Genomic DNA, 14,075 nt, shown 5'->3' with positions numbered 1-14,075 from the left:
ACAAGCCCGCGAGTCCTCATCCAAGACACCATAAATGGCAAGAAGTAGGCTTTCTAGGGAAAATCTGGCTCACCGTACTGGAGCATGGTGCGGTAGTGCCGCACCAGATAAGAGAAGAATCCATCTATCCGGTACGTCACGGACCAGGCAGCTTGTCTGGGGTATGCAGCGGATATTCTTCTTGTCCTCACCGAGCCCTGCCCGTTCCCCTGGCTCTGCTGCTCGACTTGGACTCATCGAGCCTCATCGACGAAAGCTGATGTTAGCCCACTGACGCGCGCCAGTGATCAGCTCCGATTGAATGAATCGTTCAATTACTGACGTGTGCGGCGCAGGAAACAATCGACCGTGCACTAGCTCTATCGGTCCCGAAATGCATGGGTGAAAATACGGTCTACCCACACTCAAGAGTGGGTAGATGAGACTAGTTGGCCTGACTGGCGCACTCGCTCGCGTGACAGGCCTCGAAAAGGCGGGTCATCGGCGAAACGGAGCGATTGCGACCTATGAGAAGTCTCAAGTTGAGACTCTCAACAGGGGTCCCACATCCCGATGCCCCGATGCAACCGAGTAGCGAGCGCCGAGGCGTCGGGGGTGTGGGGAGAGGCGCTTAGGCCCGACCTAAGCGTAGCAGCTTCGCCCTCGGCGTTTCCAGCGAAGAGCCTCTTCTCTCTCCGCTCTTTTGCACCCGCCCGCCCAACATGGGCAGGCAAAGACGGTCGCAGGCAAAGCCTCAGCCCGAGCCTGCTTCACAGCCCGCCAAGGCCAAGACCACCAGGCGCGGCGCACTGGACAATCCTCAAGGTGTGTTGCACTCGGCAAAACCTACCCGGAGAAGATTATCTGACCGGCTTTGAGCGCCAGCACCACGAAGACGAAGCAGTCGCATTCAGGCACTGAAGCATCAGGCACTGAAGCCTCAGCCATCGAAGCCTCAACCGCCCAAGCCCCAACCAAAGAAGAGCAAGCAGACTACAAAGACTCAACGACAGGTCAGTGCGCCGTCAGCTCTCCGATAATTCAAATGACTCCTGCGCCAGCCTTCTGACGACCTGCCCAGCAAAAGAACAAAGTCTCCATCCTCACCAACGCTTCAAAGCAAGCTTCCAAGTCCAATCCAGCATCGAAGCCGAAACCAACGCCGAGGAAACGAAAAAGGTCCCTGGACCGTCCATCCAAACTCACGACTGGTCCCGAAGAATCCCAGAAGGTCCTGCCACGCTCGAGCAGAGCTGTCAAGCAGCCAGCCGTCGCTCAGAACCAGCCCACCACTATAGCAGCGGGAGGGACCGCGCCAGCGTCCACGCCGTCTGGAAACCGGACTACAGAGTGGGTTCTGTCGAATGCAGACCCGCCACGGGATCAGATGGCCATGGCACGTCCACAGAACAGGTCAGTTCGGAAGCTGGCCAAGCCTGCAGGTAGCTCGCTCCGTAATGAGTTTCAGATGGATTCCGCGCAAGCCTCTTTAAATGGAGTGTCGGAGAATGGTGACTCCACTCGAGCAACCACCGAAAGAACCAAAAAAACAAAGGAGATTTACAGGAGAAAGGTTTGCCGGGAGATACTCAAGAGGGGCAACGACAAGGTGCGCCTGTTCATGGCCGAGAACGAGCTATTCACTAGTAGAAGGGGCCCAACGCATGGACTGAACACAGAGAGCGAGGCATGGATTGGAAAGCTGCAGAGAAGGACACGGAAGAACCCGGACGACGCTCGGTATCAGACCAAGACACTCACAAGGAAGCTACTGCGACTACAGCCCAAGAACGAGGTTGCCGTCATCCAGACCATCCACGACCTCGTCTGTCCGGTGGCGGAGGACCTGGCGGATTTGCATTTGGACGATGAGGAGTTGGGAGACAACTACGACCTGCTTGCGGACCTTTGGGACGAGCCATGGGGTAAGGTCCCATCGTTGCCTGGATTCGGTGTGCCAAGACCCGATTACTGTGTAGGCTTTTCCCTGTCTGCCTTTGGAGAGGAGCAACGCAAAAAGCTCGAGGTAATCGCCGATGAAAAGAAATTCCTCTTGCCGACCCCTCTCATGTACTTCCCTTTCCTTACGTGCGAGGCCAAGTCATGGCAGCAAAGTATCGACATCGCTGAGAATCAGAACGCCTACGACATCTTCGTTGCCGTCCAAGCTATGGTTGAGCTTTTTCGGACGGCGAAGTACGACGTCAACGGCAAATTTCTGGCATTTTCAGTCTCCTACAGGCATGACCAAGCGTACTGGCACGCCTACTACCCCGTCATCAATGGGGAAAGGACTGACATCTGCCGGCGAGCGTTATGCAAGCCCTACCTCTCCCCTGCAGACTGCGACGATTCTTGGAAGTCGTGGAACTTGGCTCGCAATGTATACGAGCTGTGGGCTCCCCAGCTTTTTAGATGTCTATGCGAGGCCATTGACTCCGTGCAGCTCGCTATCCCACCCGCAGAGCCTGTAAACGTTGAGCAAGCACAGGAGCCACCTCCCTCGAGCGTGGGAGACCGGATGGATACACGCTCTGAGGCAACGGCGAGGCAGTATCCTATGAGCGTAGACGACTTTGGTGACGGCAGCCGAGGTGGGTGTGATGGCTTAGAAGAGCTGCCTCCCGTCAAACGGACAAGGGTGAATTAGCAAGTCATCCAAACCGATGTGGCGGGCGACAGAGTGAGGAGTACAGTTTCTATATGTTTTTGTGCTACGTCTCATGCGCAAGAGACTCATGTTTTTCTTTTAGCGGAAGATGCGATGACTTCTCAATTCATGACTGATTTCTCGAATCGACGTAGATGTCTATGATGAAAGCATGGTATCTGGAAGTGTTAAAAATCGTTTGAAGCTTCTGCGTGAGCTGCATAGCAGCTATGATAGTTAGAGTGGTGGCGCAGCCAGGCCTCCCAATTGTTCGGTTTAAACAACTTGATTCTCCAAAGTCTCGAATTACGAATTGAACATATGTACAGCACCAACTACTCCATGCCGCCTGTGTGCTCTCTATCTTCTCTCCGCCGTGAGTACAGTTCCGGTTCCAATACATGTCAGAGTGAAGGGCGAATAGTTGTAGATTATCCAAAATAGTATTTTCTTTGGTATATCCCGGGAATTCGGATAGGTGGCACGTACTAGAGACCGGTAACTGCAGTTTGCTACAATCAAACAGTGCTTTATACGCCTTACATCCGTAAACCGGTGGACCTTCACTTCCGAAAGCACTTCTCCCATGAATTCTGTCCCATTTCGCAGGCATTGAAGAGGTTGCAGGCACAGCTCCTCAATTAGTGCATATGCTTTCAGCTTAGTAGTCGACTCTATGACGGACGCGTTAGTTCTCCTACATGGCTTTACAGATTTCAGGCAGAACTTACTCTCTCTGCGGCGAGGGGCTCGCCCTGCCGACAATTGAGTAGCCAGGATCTCTTGCTGCTCCTTTTCTCGAATTCGTCCGTGTAGTGCTTGCAGTCGAGACTATATTGAGCTCCAAAGAGATGGCCAACCCAGCCCTCTTCTTTATTGGTGAAGACATTTTTGTATCCCCTGTCCTTTGGCTTGCCGTCATGGAAGACTCCGAGGTGCGCAACGAAATCCTTTTCGTTGGCAAAATGCTCGGTGCGGAGGACGTCATCAGGCTCGCCGAGCCAGTCAACGCTTGGATTTCCAAAGGTGAACACGCAAAGCCGCTCTCGCATGGCTTCATCAAGCGCTTTCGAACGTTGAGCTCGCAGGTCTTCGATTGCGAGGCGGAGAACAAGGCAGCCCTGGGAGTGCGCAATCATGACGACCTTCTTATACGCATGGCCACGCTCTCCTTTCGTCAGCAACGCAGCTTCCAACTGGTTTGCCAATTCCATCTGGGCCATTTGGCCGCCTTTCGCCGTCTGCACCATTTCTCTTTGGCTTTTGGCGTTCAGCTGGCCCTTGTTGTTTCTCTGTCCAGCGCACTTGATGAGGTCCCACAAGATGCCATCACCCCTGTTGTACACGCCCGTTACGTTTCGGGAGTACCGCTTGGCCAGCTTCCTGCAGGCGAGGTGCAGCCAGTAGAGCTCGGTACCGATGCCATTGACGAAGAACCATTTCTCATCAGTGACCTTCGCTGGGTCTTCCGTCCCTTCACCTGGCGTTGAGATTGGTGATGCTTCGAAATGCCCATTGGCCGCTCTCTTCGATTGCCCAGTCAGCAAGTCATCAAGTTCTCCCACTGCTGAATCTCTTCGCTCGTCTTTCGTCGATGAGTCAGTGGTCGCCGAAACTTTCTGACGACCCGAGGGAGTAACCTCGATGATCGACCCCAAGTCGACGTTATCGGTACACAGTCGGGTTTCCTTGGTCATGTCGATGTCGTCGAATGCTAGCGGTCTCGCAGCATTTGTGAGGATAAAGACAATCGACTTCACCAGCCTCTGAGCTTGACAAAGCAGGGCGTGTCTGTTCATGGGGTCCCAGAGGTCCAGCTCATTGTCGTGGCCGTGCTCCTCCAAGGGATCGCACACGCCCGTGACGGAGTCGGCCTTGACGTAGCATTTGGCGCATTCGACCACATCGATCATAAAGCTCGTCACCATGCGGCGTTGGTCCCACAGGAACTGGATGGTGGCTGCAGTGAGCTCGTTTCTGCGCATGCCGTCCCTGATGATGAAGACGTGTTTCGCATCGTGGACGATCGCTGTGGCGACTGTCTGCGTCATTTGCATGAGTGACTCCAGCAGGATGTTGGGTTCGAGAAGCTTCATGGCTCCAGAAAGACCGTCCAGACACTTGGCCAGCGGGGCTGGTCCACTCTTCCGGACAACGAGGGCTGCAGCGTCCATGAGCTGAGCCGCGGCTCCCGGAAGGCGTACCAACATCATGAGAGTGGCGGTCACGATATTGCTCGTCTTACTCTTTACGAAGTCGATGAGGGGCATGATTGCGGCGCGGTCCGGAAGTCCGGTGCTTCCCGTGCTCTGATGGTGGAATGGCGCTTAAAAAGGGTTTGTAAGGGATGAAGTTGAAACGAATCCTTCTGTGTTCAGATTGAGCTAAACCAGAGCACCGGAGGCCATGTTAACTTTACGGACCAAAGATTGCGACCTTGAAGAGATGAAAACCGTGCAGGGAGATTGCGATAATGAAAAAGCCGAACGAAGTTTTCGAAAATGAACACAAATAGGGTGACGACCCACCTTCATGGGAGCCAGGGCATATATTTCCGAAATACACTCCCACATGCGCATCCCTCGGTTATTGTAGGGGCGAAGGGCGGCTGTCAGCGTGTACTGGTTTTGCTGTTTTCAGCCTCACGCCAGCCGCCACTCGACCCGCAAGCGGTCACTCGATCGCGATTTTCAACTTCTTTAGACAGCACGTGCGAATAGGACCACCTCATCAATTTAGGCTTGAAATTCGGGCGACCGGCACCAAAGTCGACCGCTTGCGGATTAATCCAACCCACATACACTCAGCTATCGCATCGGCCGTCGATCTCTTCTTTCCTCAGCCTGTTGCAGATGTCTGAGAGGAATTATTGACCAGTATCTTTTCGTCATCTAAGACATCTATCTTTCCACAGCGCATCTCACACAGCATCGTAAAACCAAACAAAATCTCCTCCCCACCTCACCAACCCATCAATCCACCCGGTCAATGTCCACCCGACGCGAATCACCCAACCCCACTCTCCCAACCCCATTCATCCGCCCTCTCCACATCCTCCCACGCCTCCACGCCGCCGCCCCTCGCAGCGCCACCATACAGATCGAACAGATCCACCGCCGGCGCGGGAACCAGGAGGAGGGCGGAGCAGAGCGCAGCGGAATGCTTGGTTGCTGACAGACCAACAGAGCGGCGATGCTGCCGGCGGTGCCGTAGTCGTTGACACGGGAGGCGGCCCCAGTCGTGGGCAGCCTGGGAAATGTCCATGCGCGACGCCGCCAGAGGCGCAATGTGGGGATTGAGCGCCCGGAAGCCGGCCAGCGGTGGGACCACGCCATGCTGCAGCATCAGTACCGTCTTGATCGAGACCGCCACTCCTGACGCCGTCTCGGAATGGCCTATGTTTGCCTTAACGGAGCCCAAAAGGTGCGCATAAAGACGATGCAAGATGGCATCCTGCGGCTCGAAGTGACTGATTCATTATCCTGTATGTATGTACATGCAGCTGCATGAATCTCTTGCTTGTAGCAATGAGATAAAGGAGGTCATCCTCCCATGTTTGCTTCTGTGGCAAACAAGGCAGGGCTATTTAGCAGCGCCTCGCGTTCTTCTCACAGCTCATCTGCAACAGCCTTCGTTATTCCTCTAACACGCTCATTACATCCATAAAATACAGACACTATACCTACAACAGACCTAAAACCACTGAGCAAAATTATTTCATCCAAAATCCAGAGGGCGTCGCCGAGAGCACAATGACTGACATTGGCAGCGCTGGCATGGAGCTTCTTTACCTCTTCTTCCTATTCATGGCTGATATAGCTTTCTGGCTCGTTAGTCATGTTTTGGGCGCATTGATGGATCTGGGACAGCATTTCACTGAGCTAATCCTCATGCTGATCCGTTAAAAATGTCTCGCCGTTGGCGGCACGTCGGATGACAAAGGAAACCGCATCTGCCTCACACAGATGCCGCATCATCACATTTGTATTCAACTACCCATCCTATGTCGAATCCTTTTATAAGGCAGATGCGGGGGGGGCTCATCTTCACTCTCCGATACAGCAGTAGCGGGCGCGACGATCTCAGCGTACGATCACCCGTAGTAAAATTTACTTATAAAGTGCTCAAGGTCACGATGATGAGGTTGACAACGGGCGGCCTTCCAACATCGTCTGCGAACCGCCTCAGTCTCCGTATCTCAGTGGTGGAATGCATGTTGACCAATTTGTTCAACCTGGACTGCCTTCGTGGATAGAACCGCACCTTTAGGTAGAACGAAGAGAGTTCAACAGTCTCCAACTATTCGTTGGTTAAAGGGAAAACAGTGAAGGTAATCCCAAGCTATCTTATCTAGAAATGGTGATCATGGCAAAGACAAAAACTTTTAACCCTACAGAATATATCCTTTTGACTGTCTTGATTTCAACATGCCCTCCGCTCAGAGATCTTTACATCCAGATTCTGGTGTTTGATGAAAAAAACGTTCCGCCGCTTTCGCTGCGCACACGGATCGACAAGCTCGAAATCGAATTTTCGCACCAGGTCTGGAATAAGCGTTGATAGCTCGATGAACGCGATGTGCTTGCCAATGCAGACGCGAGAGCCGCCACCAAACTGTTCATTGTTAAGAAGTGGTAGTGAGCCTTTTGGAAAGATGACATACTGCGAGGAAGTGCTGATCCATACGAGAGACGACTTCCTTGTCGCCAAGCCACCTGTCCGGGTTGAAATCCTCCGCATCGTGGCCGAAGATGTCCTTGTTCCGATGCAGCACGTATGCATTGACACCGACAACCGTCTGAAAAGACATCAGCTTGGCTTTCTTCGAGTCGTTCGATCAGACTTACGCCTCCAGGAAAGAAGTGGCCCGCAATTTCAGCGCCACATTGGGGCACTACTCTCGGCAGCGGTATGCCTGGCGAGCCTTCCAATCTCAAACCCTCCTTGATTACAGCCTGCAAATAGGGCATGCATCGTGCAACCTGGTACGGTATCGGGCTTGAAGCAGAGAGATCGCCGGCAGCTGTTCTCTCATCGATTTCGGCTCGGAGCTGTAGAGATTTCCTCGTTGTCAGCCAGACATCAAGACCATAAGTGTAGTTGTATACCTTTGCCATCGCCTCTGGGTTACTGATCAGGCCCCACATGGTCCCTGTGAGTCCTATACTGGTATTGTCGCTTCCCGCCCCAAGGTTGATGACGCAAACCAGCATCATGTCAAGAAACGACATGTTGGACTCATTCTGCTGGTGCATCTGGAGCATTCGGGTCAAGAAGCCCTCTCGCTCTGGTATCTTTCCCTCTTTGCCCGCGTGGACCTGTGCAGCGGACAATTTGAAAAACTCGGCAATTCCACTGCGGCTGAGGTGCTTCATCAGTGAGTTTAGCAGTCTGTGGAGCTCCGGATAGACCCCAACAAGCGTGATGTACAAGACTGCGTCATGCAAGGTGGCCATCAGGGACAGCTCGTCTTTGCCAGAATCGAGAGAGCCGAATCGCTTTGAGATCTATGCATTCGTCTCAGTCACGACCATGCAGCGTTGATAGAAAAGGGTTTACCGTAGTTGCTCCAATGACGTCGACGGCGTAGCAATGCATCCAGTGTTGTAAGTCCACGGGTACGCCAGCTCTGTTGCCAATCACTCTTCAGTATCGCTGCCACACTGCAAACAAAGGGTTGGAGACTACCTCGACAATTCTTTGAAGCGCTCAACGAGAATATTGCCGCATTCATGCATCCAGGCATCGATCTTCAGCAGATTCGTCATTGAGTACAGACTGGCAATCTTCCTTCGCAGCTGTGCGTGCGTCTTCGGATCCCGGTCCGAGAACAGGTCCGACACATGTGACTCAGGGTTGCTGGCTGCAAAGTAGAAGTCGCTCTTCTTGAAAGCTGCACCATGGCCGTAGATGACTTTCACCGCGTCGGGGCTATCGATGACGTATTGGTTTGGGGCGATGCGGACAACGGATCCTGGCGGTGAGGTTAGCCGTGATTTAAAAAAGCAGCAAGCGACGGACTAACCATATCTACGGTGCAGGGCGACATTTTTCTGGTGAAAGTCCCCGCTCCAAAGATTTTGAAAGAGCCAAACACGGCTGAATCGGGCGATAAAGGGACCTGGGACAAATCGCAGAGGTAGCAAAATTGCTCGAGACAATGCGCGAGCACAGACGAGAAATAATACCAAGCACGATAATTGTGTAGCCGAGAAGAGCGAGAAGGACAACATTTCAGGAAGTCAGACTTTTGGAAGATGTGGAAGACTGGTGGAAGATCGAACTTGGATCGGTACGGTAATATTGGGCAGGTTGCGAGAACTTATACTAGTAGAAAGATGCTGTCAATCATCTTACAAGCCTGGTGGGTGGAGTATTCTGTACCTAATCGTAATCCTTAGGCACCCTCAGGATTCTCAGGCACCCAACGGGCCAAGAATGCGTTTCCGATGTTCCTTGCAGTGCTGCATAGGCGTCTCGGATGCCCCAGGTTCCGGGCCGACGGCAACGGATTTTAGGAAGGTCTCCGCGGTAAGGCCATAAGACATCTGGTACTACTATAGATTAGTTGCGTGATCCGATCTGGGAGTACGTACACTTCCGTGCAACCTCCTGATTCGATGGTTGCGGCACCACAGAACATCAATTCCTCATCGGGTCGGGAATTAATAGAGAAAACCGCCGAACACCGACAGCAGACCGTGCATATGTTAGGCACTACTGCTCATCTGTGCATAGATCAGCGTATTGGCGCAGATGACAAGCTAGTACTTCGATCCGACCCGAATACGAGCTCAAGCTTTGCTGAGCTGTGGGGGTAGATCATTTACCCGCAAACGGTTAACGAGTACAGTAGTGTACTCATTGACAGGGTATATTCGTCGTACGATCTCGGCACGGCTTCTTGGAGATCCGGAGCTAGTCAGTAAATAGGTAACCATTACGACGCAGTGCAGCACTCAGACAATTCTTCAGGCGTACCATAGGCTATATAATGGTGGCGAGTGGGGAAGAAATCTGGAGCAACAGCAACTGGGCCGTTCACCAGGAACAAGTCAGCTATGACGACCGAGCTACGCACCAGTTCCTTCCTCCTGCAAACAGTGGTCACTCGGCCTTGGCAAACATTATGCCTAGGCGTCTTTTTCTCGGTATGTCCGCACTGAACATAATCTCGCACGACTGTGTATACTGATCCATACAGGCTTTCCTAGTGCTCTTGTGGACTGTTGTATACAATCTTTACTTCCATCCGCTGAGTAAGTTCCCTGGACCAAGGTACGCGGCGGCAACGAGACTGGTGAAGCACTACATCTCAATGAGGGGAGACTTCCATACCTTCCTCAAGGCACAGCACGACAAGTACGGACCGGTAGTGCGCTATGCCCCCGATCTACTGAGCTACACCGACCCGGAGGCCATGAAGGACATCTACGGCCATCGGACCGCTTCGCACAAGCTGAATCCCAAGGACCACGATTTCTTCGCGAAGGAAGTCAACGGCGTCGCGGCTATGATTAGCATCAAGGACATCGAGGAGCACGGGCGGGTCCGACGCATCTTCACCAACGCATTCTCCGACAAGGCTTTGGGAGAGCAAGAGACGCTCATTCGAGGATACGTGGACAAGCTCATTGGACGGTTGCGCGAAAGCGTGGCGACGAAACCGACGGAGCCCGTCGACATGGTCAAGATGTACAACTGCACCACCTTCGACATCATGGGCGACCTGAGCTTCGGGTCCTCCCTGGGTCTGCTAGAAACCGGAGAGTACTCGCCGTGGGTGGAGTCTGTCTTCGGCTCCTTCAAGGCCTTCCAGCTCCTGCTCATGTTCCGCGAGTACCCGATCTTGAAGCCCATCGCGAGCTTGTTCATCCCGAGGTCGCTCATCGAGAAACAACTTGCTCACTTCAAGTACTCCGCCGACCGCGTTGACCGCCGGCTGGAGCAGGAGACGGATCGGCCCGACATCTGGGCGTTGGTGTTGAACAGCATGGAGAAGGGCAACGCCATTTCGCGGCCGCAGATGCACTCGAACGCCGTGCTCTTCATGACGGCTGGCACCGAGACGACGGCGACGGCGCTGAGCGGCATGACGCACTACCTGCTCAAGTGTCCGGACAAGCTGGCGAAACTGACGGGCGAGATTCGAGGAGCTTTCAGGTCCGAGGACGAACTCACCATGGCCAACCTTCGGCGCTTGCCGTACCTACAAGCAGTCATCGAGGAGGGTCTGCGCATCTACCCTCCGACTCCTGCGGGCTCTCCGCGCCTCGTGCCCGAGGGAGGCAATTTGGTCTGTGGCGAGCATCTGCCTGCGGGGGTGAGTCGAGCCATGCAGTCTTTTTGTCCAGCATGTGGAACTGACAAGGGTCTTGATTTTTCAGACTGGCATCTTCCTGTCTCACTACGCGGCTTTCAGAGACAGCGAGAACTTCCATCTCCCCGATTCTTTCGTCCCGGAGCGCTGGCTCCCGGCTGCAACTGAGCAAGACCCGGCGTACCGCGCGTTTGCTAATGATAAAAAAGAGCTGATGCAGCCCTTTATCGTTGGTCCATACGCTTGCCTCGGGAAGAAGTGAGTTTCTTATGCACCATCCCGCTCGCCTCTCTTGCTGTCTCGGCGAAGTATCCTTTGTTCTTCATTGTGTCCCATGCTAACCTTCATTCCGCATTTGTTTCAGCCTGGCATACCACGAAATGCGTCTCATTCTGGCGAAGGTTCTATGGAACTTCGACTTCATCGAAGCGCCCAGCGCTCCCGGCTCGAATAGTGGAATGGGGAAGTATCACCAGCCAGACTGGCCGAACCAAAAGACATACGCTCTTTGGGAAAAGCCTCCGCTCTGGGTACGACTTCAAAAACGCGCTTGAGCTGCAGTGCAAATTGGAGCATTCAAGAATGAGTGACGGCATTTTCGCTATACAACGCAAACAAATTTGGACAATGAAGGAAACGGAACAAGGAATGATCTTGAAGCGAGACATGACGTCACTGTCGGAGAAATCTGTGTGAATTCAGGATGGAGCGATTCCTACTTGTCCATTGTCTTTTTGTGTACATGCGAAATGTACTGTAGCGTCAGGATAACAAAGTAGGGAAACAGCCTAGCGATTTTGCGGTGGACTGCAGGGTTCACACGCGTCTTGCCGGTGAGTCTGTCCCAATAGCATCAGGAAAATCAGGAGTTTCAAACACAGCACCCCTTCGGTTTCTGAACCTCCAACCTACAGAAGCAAGAAGACTGAACCGGTATGTCCGCCACCGCCGCAGCCAGCGTTAGCTGTTTGCTGATAATCCTTGCTTCAGCCGTCCGTCCCAGCCGCACCAAGCACTCATGGTATCCATGCAATGCCCAAATATTGTTCGGATGCTGATGCGCGCGCGTCAGCGTCTCCTCGAGACCCAAATCCTCGGCATACGCTCGTGTCGCATCTTCGACACGCCCCTGTTCCAGCGACAAAGCGGCGTAAGCATGCCTTGTCGGAACCATCCAGCCCCACGGCTCAGTGTAGTGCAGCGAGTCCTCGTGGACGATGGCCTCCGTGAGCTTCTCAAAAGCAACGGCGTAGTTACTCCGGCGATACTCGATCTCGCCGTCCAGCATGGCGGCAGCAACCTTGAGAACGTCCACGATCTTGTTCGGGAACTGCACCCGTGTTGGCGGGACTCGTTTTGCGGCTGCGCGAAACAGAATGCGTTCTTCGTGGGCCTTTTCCACGTTTCCCGTTGCCGCCCAAGCGATTCCTCGGCCGTAGTGCGTTGTGGCGATGGTGACGCAGTACAGATCCCGATCCAAGTCCTGAGGGATGGATATTTTCTTCAGCTCCTCCCACATTCCGAAGCGGATCAGGACGTGCACGCGGACAGCTATGAAAAACTCCATCCAGTTGGCCATCGGGGGCGACTCGATGCGGAGCAAGTCCTCGGTAATTGTCGCCTCCATCCGTGATGTCGCCTCTAGGGCCACTTTGGACTGGCCGGCAAGCATCGCGGCGTATATCAAGGAGTGGTAGTTGTGCAGCCGGTAGAGACTGTAGAAGTTTTCTGCTCCGCGATGGGCAAGGAACTTGTCGTCTGCAATCGTGGCCTTCATGTTGCTGTCGACCGCGCGGCGGTACTCTCCCACGAGCACGTCAATGTGCGAGGGCATGTGGAGCATGTGGCCACCTTCGGGAACGATGCCACGCAGGTGATCGGCCGGGACGAGGGCCACTTCCGGGGTGGCGGACATCTCCATGAGGTGGATATACAGGTGCAGTATCCCGGGATGAGCCATGCCGCCCGGCAGCGTCATGCCTCGTTCCAAGACGGCCTTGACTTCCAAAACTGGAGAAGTGAGGATGGGCTTTCCGGTGGCAGACTCGAACAGTCTCTTCGGAGCGAGAGCCATCAGGGCATCAGCGTACATTGCAACCACCTCGAGATCATCCCCAAACTGGCCATGCACCTCCTTCATGGCATCAGCGTAGGCCATGTTTGGTGCGGCAAGGTCCTCTGGAGCCTGGTCTGGTAGGAAGCGGTGCTGAAGGGCTCCAACAAGTGCTTTTTCCACGGCAGTGGCGGTAGAGAGCTCTTCGTTGGCCCGTTTGGATAGATGGTGGCACTTGTGCCATGCAGCCTTCAGGTCCTTCTCATCGAACGTGCCCCACGCTTTGTTGTAGTTAGGACCCGAAGCGTAGGCAAGGCCCCAATATCCCATGGCGCAGGTGGGGTCGTGAGCGATGACTTGCTCGAAACAAACGCAGGCCTCTTCATGGTTAAATGCGTAAGCCCAATTCAGACCGCGGTCGAACCATACTTGTGCCTCGTTGTTCTTGCTGCTGAGGGGTCGGCTGAACAAACCGAGGTCGTACGGATACCCGGTTGGGTCTGACCGTGATGCATTTACTTCGTAACCAGACATTGACAGGAAGGTCGTCGGAGATTGGGAAAAACTGAGTATGAAGATGTTTGAACCGTTCGCTCTTGAGAATTGGGGGGAGATGGTAAAAAATAATCCCTCGGCAATTTGCCATGTATGCCGACGATTGCGCAATTGCGGGGACTTATGAGACGTAAGATCGTAGCAGTCGACCACTCGCCCGGGAAGGTGACGGAATGTTATCGGAAACATGATTGGTAATCCGCTCCACAGCATGTTCCTGATAAGGATCAAGAGCTCTGATTGACTCTCGAAAGCGAACATTTTAGGATGAGATGAAAATACATTAGTCTTATATTGAAAGCTTTTAATCCGTATAGAGCGGCTCTAGGTAGTAAGAGTTTCTTTCTCATTGCGAACAGTACGGGCATGAAATAGCCATACCATGTAGTAATGGGGCAAATATAATGTGGAAGTAGAAAGGGGACAATAAGGTGACAATAACATAGCCGGTGAGGACTTTGCAAGACAACACGATATACGGGCAGTATGAAAGATAACTGGAACTAGAGACAATACTT

General features: G+C 53.4%; 5 protein-coding genes across 5 annotated transcripts; 2 read left to right on the top strand and 3 right to left on the bottom strand.

Moving 5' to 3' along the window:
- Window positions 1–701: 701 nt before the first annotated feature.
- Window positions 702–2,629, top strand: SLS55_010300 (uncharacterized protein; the record flags this gene model as incomplete). The annotated part of the gene is made up of 3 exons (XM_066781688.1): window positions 702–804; window positions 865–992; window positions 1,061–2,629. 3 exons carry the CDS (start codon window positions 702–704, stop codon window positions 2,627–2,629), a joined length of 1,800 nt encoding a protein of 599 aa, XP_066627971.1.
- Window positions 2,630–3,345: 716 nt separating this feature from the next.
- Window positions 3,346–4,899, bottom strand: SLS55_010299 (uncharacterized protein; the record flags this gene model as incomplete). Its single annotated transcript, XM_066781687.1, has 1 exon — window positions 3,346–4,899. One exon carries the CDS (start codon window positions 4,897–4,899, stop codon window positions 3,346–3,348), a length of 1,554 nt encoding a protein of 517 aa, XP_066627970.1.
- Window positions 4,900–7,253: 2,354 nt separating this feature from the next.
- Window positions 7,254–8,657, bottom strand: SLS55_010298 (uncharacterized protein; the record flags this gene model as incomplete). Its single annotated transcript, XM_066781686.1, has 4 exons — window positions 7,254–7,427; window positions 7,477–8,020; window positions 8,318–8,603; window positions 8,651–8,657. 4 exons carry the CDS (start codon window positions 8,655–8,657, stop codon window positions 7,254–7,256), a joined length of 1,011 nt encoding a protein of 336 aa, XP_066627969.1.
- A 966-nt stretch (window positions 8,658–9,623) lies between these two features.
- HST2_2 (Sir2 histone deacetylase Hst2) lies at window positions 9,624–11,211 on the top strand (the record flags this gene model as incomplete). The annotated part of the gene is given in 3 exon segments (XM_066781685.1): window positions 9,624–9,815; window positions 9,834–10,952; window positions 11,017–11,211. The coding sequence occupies 3 exon segments, from the start codon at window positions 9,624–9,626 to the stop codon at window positions 11,209–11,211; spliced, it is 1,506 nt and encodes a 501-aa protein (XP_066627968.1).
- Window positions 11,212–11,820: 609 nt separating this feature from the next.
- Window positions 11,821–13,536, bottom strand: SLS55_010296 (uncharacterized protein; the record flags this gene model as incomplete). Its single annotated transcript, XM_066781684.1, has 2 exons — window positions 11,821–13,502; window positions 13,530–13,536. 2 exons carry the CDS (start codon window positions 13,534–13,536, stop codon window positions 11,821–11,823), a joined length of 1,689 nt encoding a protein of 562 aa, XP_066627967.1.
- Window positions 13,537–14,075: the final 539 nt, after the last annotated feature.

Source organism: Diplodia seriata, assembly GCF_021436955.1.
Source record: "Diplodia seriata strain FDS-637 chromosome Unknown scaffold_12, whole genome shotgun sequence".
NCBI lineage: Eukaryota > Fungi > Ascomycota > Dothideomycetes > Botryosphaeriales > Botryosphaeriaceae > Diplodia > Diplodia seriata.
Note: the sequence above shows the minus strand (reverse complement) of the source record. Positions and strands in the feature narration are given on the sequence as shown.